General features: G+C 37.9%; 1 protein-coding gene across 1 annotated transcript; it reads left to right on the forward strand.

Moving 5' to 3' along the window:
• Positions 1–5,928: 5,928 nt before the first annotated feature.
• LOC121984038 (protein SRC1-like) lies at positions 5,929–6,177 on the forward strand. Its single transcript, XM_042536803.1, has one exon. The coding sequence runs from the start codon at positions 5,929–5,931 to the stop codon at positions 6,175–6,177; it is 249 nt and encodes an 82-aa protein (XP_042392737.1).
• Positions 6,178–7,908: the final 1,731 nt, after the last annotated feature.

Consider the following 7,908-nt stretch of genomic DNA (forward strand, 5'->3'; position numbering starts at 1 on the left):
TCTGTTGGAGCAATCCCAATGATCCAGTATGATCACGTGTTTTGATATTTGTGCAAAGGATTTAAGTTAGATGATTCATCCTTGTATTTGATATGTGTATTTGAATTATGTAGGTTTGCAGGATACACATATGACTCAGCTTGATGTCTTTGGATCTGATGAAGGATGGAGCATCCGAGGGACTGTGGACAAGGCAATAAGGATAAGAGTCGAGGGAAGCGCACTTCGAGGCATACACGAAGGATGACATTGGGACGAGTCGCGAGCTTGAATGCATCCGAGGGACGAGAGTCAAAGGAAGTAGACTTGAAGACAAGAGGTCAAAACTGCAAGGAAGAGTCAAGTGAGTCGTAAGGGTGAGGTCTGAGTGTTGAGAGACTGTACTCGGGATACTAGTCGATTGATGGAAATGGCAGTCGACTGGTTCAGTCAACTGGGTAGTCGGCTGGTCAGGATTTCAGACTCTCGTGACCAACGACCTCCCGGTCAGGATTCTAGACTCTCGCTCCAACACAAGTTATAAGTGAGCTATGAGCATGCTCTCACGCCTTTAGACTCTCGCCCCAGCGCGAGTTATAAGCAAGCATACTCTTACGACCAACGACCTCCCGATCTGGATTCCAGACTCTCACCCCAGCGCGAGTTATAAGTGAGCCTCTCACGCCTCCAGACTCTCGCCCCAACGCGAGCTATAAGCGAGCATGCTCTCGCGATCAACGACCTCCCGGTGGGATTCTAGACTCTCGCCCCAGCACGAGTTATAAACAAGTATCTCTCTCCACCAACGACCTCCCGGTCGGGATTCCAGACTCTCGCCCCAGCGCGAGTTATAAGTGAGCATGCTCTCACGCGTCCAGACTCTCGCCCCAACGCGAGTTATAAGCGAGCATGCTCTCGCGACCAACGACCTCGCAATCGGAATTCCAGACTCTTGCCCCAGCGCAAGTTATAAGTGAGCATGCTCTCACGCCTCTAGACTCTCGCCCTAGCGCGAGTTATAAGTGAGCATGCTCTCGCGACCAACAACCTCCCGATTGAAATTCCAGACTCTCGCCCCAGCGCGAGTTATAAGTGAGCATGCTCTTGCGACCAACAACCTCCCGGTTGAAATTCCAGACTCTCGCCCCAGCGCGAGTTATAAGTGAGCACACTCTCACGCCTCCAGACTCTCGTCTCGACGCGAGTTATAAGCAAGCATACTCTCGCACTTAACAACTCATGGGTCAGCTTTCTACATTCTTACTCCCGAGCGGGTTATTAGCAAGCAGAGCCTTTACTAACTCCCCCCCTCGTTAGTAATTAGCCCTAAGAGCCAATCATGAGATGATTAAGTGTTTTTTGGATTAATCATTGAGTTAGACTCGAATGAACCCATTTATTGGATTAAGTGTAATCCGAATTAGACTCATTGAGTTAGACTCAAATAGATCCAATTGTTGGATTGAGTCTAATTACATGGGAATCAATGGGTTAGACTCATTGGGTGAACTTGAGTTCACTAAGGAAGTTGAATAGTCAAAATTCAACCATTGGATTGAATGGTTGATTTTGAGCCATTGGATTAGAAGATGAAAGGTCAAAACTCTTGGTATTCCATGAGATGGATATAAATATCATTTTGGAAGAGTTTTTCATTAGATGAGAAGGTGAAAAGTTTCCTTTGCTTCTTCTTCTTCCTCCTCTTCTTGGCAGAAACATATCAAGGGTTGCTAGCACAACCTTGTGTGTTTTTCTTCTCTATCTTGTTGAGTTTGTGAGACAAACGAAGGCAAGGCTTATTCGTGTGGATACCGTAGAGGCGTGAACAATTGATCGTGTTGTGATCCGAGTTGTCGGGAGATCGTGAGCACGCTTCAAAGGTATAACTCTATCATGTCTTTAGATCTAACTTAATATAAGATTATGTTTCCCTTCGCATGGATCCTCTGGAGGAAATAGGTTTTTTCTGCTGCGTGTTTAGCAACTTATTCCCTTACACCCCCCCCCCCCTCTCCTCAGGGTTTGCATAAAATAAGAAAGTGCTAGGAAGGAAAGGAAAACGAAACATAAATAAAGACCGAAATATAACTAGATTTGCATTTATTTGATGAAATACAAAAGACACTCCTCGAAAGCAAGACATCTAAGCGATCAGAGTTCTCTTCAGATATCAGCAGTCAGATGACACTTCGAGAAAAAATTATTCCACTTGACTTGCTTGCTCCAGATGGATTCGAGCTTGTGTCAACTCAACCTTAGTCAATTGAATAATGCGACGTTACTGAGCAATGGTTTCATCTTTGATATGGTTTTCTTCTTGAAGGAGAGATATAGAAGAGGCGTGTTTCTCTTTCAAATAGATCAGAAATTGGGCTTGGCTCTCCAAGTCTGAATATGCTTTTTGTTTCAACACCACTTCAGCTCGGGCCCGAGATTTAGCCGCTAACCAAAGTTCCTCAATTTCTCGGCGTAGAGAAGATTAAAGATCTCTATCCCACGCCATCTCGGCTAAGGCCATACCCCTTTGGGTAAGCAGTTGAGTCATCTGATCCAATTGTTGACGGAGACAATGTAGTTCATTCGACTCAGAATTCAAATCCATTATTAAGGGACGTCAGCAGGAAGAAAGTACGACGCTAGGGATGGCGATCAACCTCCTTTTAAAGAAGAAGGGAAAGAGAAGGCAACTTATACGGGAGTCAAAGTGACCTTTCCTCCTAAGTTAATTGAGCAATTAAGCAGGTTACAAAACCGAGGGTATGGGAAAAGGAGCAGCATTTATAGTCATAATGGTGAAGTAAATGAAACCAGGACTTGGGTCTAGTCAGTCGTACCTGAGCCTCCTTTGACTAGATTTGGAGGAGAGACTTGTGCTACAGTGCATAACGGTGGGGTCCGATAAGGCCAGGTAATCAGAAGTTAAGGGGGCGTGACAGTCAAAAGTCAAGTGGAATTGACAGTTAGAAGTTAGGGAAAGAAGAAGTGGGACCACCTGACATCATTAACCACCTGATTTCCGATCGGGTGCATACAAATTAGGATCTCAGATCTAAGACACGGGGCGCGACCGAGGGTAATGCCTGACTGGTCGGGTTGCTCAACTCGGGTTACATATCTAGACCTGGTACTCTCGTTAGGCCAACTCCCGGTCGATTCTTGGGCAATCCGAAAGGGAAGATGAAGCTCTCGCCACAGCTCGCCCTCCTCATCAAGACTCGAGCCAGGTGGTATACCTAACAGATCAGGCCAAGCTACCCCTAGTCAAACTCGGGCGAGACAGAATGCACTAGTTGACAACAAGGTCAGGAAATCGTAATTGTCCGTTATAAAATAAATGTTGTATGTCAGGGAATATTCCGACAGTCTGCGGTCATCTGCGAATAGAACCTTCTTTCAGTCCATGAGAGGGTGTCACACGTCCTCCAACACCCGACAAGTCCTGACACTCGACATTCTCTGACATCAGTCAGGTTCCGGAGGTACGCACGGTCATATAAAAAGGGAGGTCCTCTCCCTTGAGCAGGTACGCTCTCTCGCACATTCACACTTGTTTTCTACAGTTCTTTTTCCTTCGTACACTGTTCTTCTAGGGAAAAAGTACTTGACTTGAGTGTCAGAGAGCTTGCTCCGGGGACTTTTTTCCTGGTTTTTGGCCTCTAACATTCTGTGTACTTGTATGAGTGCGCAGAGCTGGAACACCACTGGCTTAGTTATCGCCGTTCATCAGTGCCACGTGGGGGTCAGTTCTCTTGGGCACATACGCTAAGTGTCCCCGAGTCACCTCTCCGTCAATACCGACTACAACTCAACCGACCTTCGTCTGATTTAAATTCCGAATAGGATCAGTCTGATAATCAACAGTTTCTCAGAGAGATTAGCAAATGGGTCTCCCATGAAAGAGGTCATCTCAAGGTAAAGAATTTAGCATCTTATCTGAATTTTCAGTTAACACATTTTTCCTTTAATCTTTGCTAAACGTCGAAGAACTGGCAGTTGAACATCTGTATCAACTATCTTACCCTCGTAATGACTTCATTTATTGTTGGTTGTCCTTACTATCTACAGGATCAAGTATTTCTCTCAATGAATTGTTTGGTGAAGGAATATTCCGTTGAAATCTATGAGTGGTCTGGATCAAGCTAGAAACCATATGTAGTAGATGATGTTCCAGTTCAGTTTTACATGATGAACCCTTGATATATAAAAACCTTATCCACCGAGAAGAAGGTATATTTAATATGTTAAGGTATATTTTATATATTGATTATATGAGTTGCTTCATTTTAATTATAATATATAATTTTATTTTTCACAGATGAATATAAAAAAAATGTGATTTTTTTATTTTTTCAAGAAAGGTATTTATATATTTCCGAAAAGATACAATATTACTAGAAAAATTCAATCCAAGATATAAGATATGTTAAAACTAATATACATGTTTATTTTGTTGGTTTTTAGTTTTATATAGACTTAATATAATTCAAAGTTGATGGATTAAGTCTATATATTTTCTATTTGAATTTATAACATATTTATGGATAAGTGGAAGAAGATTAATCCGTTGTACTTTTATAGTATTTTAATTGATATTATTTATGAGGGTTTAATTAAGTAATTTGTAGTGTAAATATAATAAACAAAAGTTTTATGAATAAAAAAATATTTTTACTAAAAAATTATATTTTAAAAAAGACAACATTCTTATTCATTAAAAGAAATACTGTATTTTCTAAAAAAAGGAAAACACTTTTAAGCTTTGCAAAAGTGTTTCTTTGAAAAACAATTGATAATATTTTTTATGCGCTATCTTTTAACGGACTTTTAACAACAATACTTCTAACAATACTTTTTCCGTCACATAAATAATATATAAAAAATATTATCTTTCAATTTTTTTCATCCTTTGAATAAAAATAAAAAAAACAAGATGTCTTTCAATGATTCTAAAAAAAAATTGGAGTCCATTTGAGTTTTCATTCTTTATTTAATAATTTCACAAAAAAATATTTGGGTAATAATCAAAGGGGTACCATTTTATTAGAATAATCAAAAAGGGCCATTTTTTATTTTTTTACTCGCTTTACCTATCCATCTCTATAAAATAGCATAGATATCTTTAAATACACTGTTTAGTATTATTATTTCCTATAACACGTATTAAATCCTAAAATAGTCATACTTATTATAGCAGTTATAATTTTATAATTACTATAATACATACTTAATCTGTTTAAAAATATTTATATTGTAACAACTACAAAACTATACTTGTTACACAACACGGATTCGATCTATTCACTTAATATTCAAGTTCCAACATTTATGAAATTATAGTAGCTGTTATAACATATGTAACAGCTACATATAATATTTATAGCTGCTTACAAATTCAACTTGTTCATCTAATATCATACTATATTAATTACAAAACCGTAACTGCTACATCTCAGGCTTATTGTATTCAATAATATTCACATTGTAACTATTACAAAACTATAGCTACTTTAAAAAGATAGATCCGCTACCTTAACGACCCCCTAAAATTATAGCTACTTCAACATTTGTAAAGCTATGGTTTTATATATAGTTGCTGTAACACGTCCGAAAAACTAATAATATCGAACATTGTACATGTACAGTGTCATTTTAATAAAAAAAAAATAGTTTAAAAAGGATGCTCATATACCATGCTTCCAAAAAAAACATAGGATGTTATTTTTCAAAAAAAAATTATCCAAAATATTTTATATTAAAAAAATATCAAAAATATATTTCCTCCGACCCTTTGGATCCGCCTTAACTGATCTACCTCGCTTTGTGAGATTGAGAGCACTTGTAGGAGGAACTCTGTTTCGTCTCCTCCAAACAAGGCCTCATCGCATGGCTATATATACAGCACAAGATTGAAGGGAAAAAAACCGTGAAGGATAAAGAGAGGAAAGGAAAATGTCCGGCATCATTCACAAGATCGAGGAGAAGCTCCACATGGGAGGAGACCACAAGGAAGAGGAAAAGAAGCACCACAAGGAAGAGGAGAAGCACCACAAGGAAGGAGAAAGTGGAGGAATCATTGACAAGATGAAGGACAAGATCCATGGGGAGGAACACGGGGAGAAGGAAGGGAAGAAGAAGAAGAAGAAGGAGAGGAAGCATGACCATGATGGGCACAGCAGCAGCAGCAGTGAGAGTGATTAGATAATCAAAGTTAATAAGAATATTATGGATAATAATATGGTATTTGATTTTGTTTATTATTATATGTAATTGCTGAAGCAAATTCTTGTTGTTTGGATGAAAAATATGATAACGAATGGAAATTTATTTTTATTTTTATATTCATATTCAACTCAAATCTGGCCCTGTTTGGTGGAGTTTATTAGTGATTAGATTGGAATTTGATTTTCTGTTCAGATATCTAAATTGTAATTTGATTGCATCAATCTTGGAGTTTGAGTAGATTAAAATTTCTAGTACAAAGAAGTAAAAGTGTTTTTTTTTAAAAAAAAACTTTAATATATATATATATATATATCCTGGATGGCGTCCACTTACTACCCATAAAAGTCACCCAGGATAAAATTACTCAGAGACATTAATGATTTTTCTATGGTTCACTTACCATACAAGTCCCCGGAACTATGATATCATGGTAGGATATCTAGATTATCACCTAGATATTCGCAGTTCGATCCCCAAGTATAATATATTTGTAAGAATTTTTCCTAAAATGGGGCGCACAACCAAAGGATACTGGGCTTCTGTGCTGGCCGCCACGCGCATTTCTCGATTTATCCCTATTACCGATGAAAAACTTCCGTGGGACCGGACCGGTCACTCCAAGGATAATCAATGAAGGTAACTGAGTTTATCATTTTTATGTCCCAGGGACTATGGTGCCACGATAGGACATTTATATTGTCACCTAGGCATCCTCAGTTCGATCTCAGCAATGAGTAAGAATTTTTCTTCTAAAAGTACGTAATTAAAGAATACGGAACTTCTAGATTAACGTCGCGCTCACTTCTTAATTTATTTATATTGATAGCCCAACTTTTATAAAGTCCGATTAGTCATCCAGATAATTAATCAGGCTAATTGAAATTTATTATTATTATTTTCTTTACGTACCATACAAAATTAGAATACCGTTTATCCATTTATAAAAGTTGAACTTGTTTCATTTAAATTTTAAAATTTTGAATTTCTTAGAATTATATCATATAGAACTACATTTTGTGAAAAAAAAAACTATTTAGAATTATTTATATTTTAGTGATGAACTAAGATATAAACAAGGGATTATGATCTCCATATCACACAATTATTTTTTAGATAAGTCGATTTTGAGTCGTCATCTATTTTGAGGGCTAGAGATAAGCTCTAAAGGGGATTTGAATCGTATTATATTGATCTAGAACATCAAACCGCACACTTACACAAGGTAAAGGATATTATGAATTCAAGTATATTTCTACATTTTTCTCTATACACGATCGTCCGAAAAAAAATATACAAAGTGCACATCTATCAATCCATCAGGTGATCATGAACGTCCACGTTCAGGAAAAGAAAGTGCTCGCTTTAAATAATTTGTGAACATGAAGACCACCTAACCAACCACATATTCATTTAATAAGGCCGGAGGTATAAGGTGTTGTTATTATGAGGTTTGAGATTTGAAATCGAGATAAATACCTCCCTTATGTGTTAGTCATTATTCCAAAGGCTAGTAGTCATCCGTAATTTACCTCCTCCGTATTGGTCCTGGGACGAGTTGGCGGGGGCACTGAGGGCGAGCGCAGGGCCGGTCCTAAACTCTGAAGGGTCCGGTGCAAAAAAAAAAAAAAGGCCCTTTAAATTCAGATAAAAATAATAAAATCAATACTATATAATAATTCATCAACAGAATACATTAACTAAAATTCA

Source organism: Zingiber officinale, chromosome 5B (assembly GCF_018446385.1).
Source record: "Zingiber officinale cultivar Zhangliang chromosome 5B, Zo_v1.1, whole genome shotgun sequence".
NCBI classification, from domain to species: Eukaryota; Viridiplantae; Streptophyta; class Magnoliopsida; order Zingiberales; family Zingiberaceae; genus Zingiber; species Zingiber officinale.

Coding starts and splice junctions, on each gene's coding strand:
- LOC121984038 (XM_042536803.1), top strand. CDS start 5,929: ATGTCCGGCATCATTCACAAGATCGAGGAGAAGCTCCACATGGGAGGA.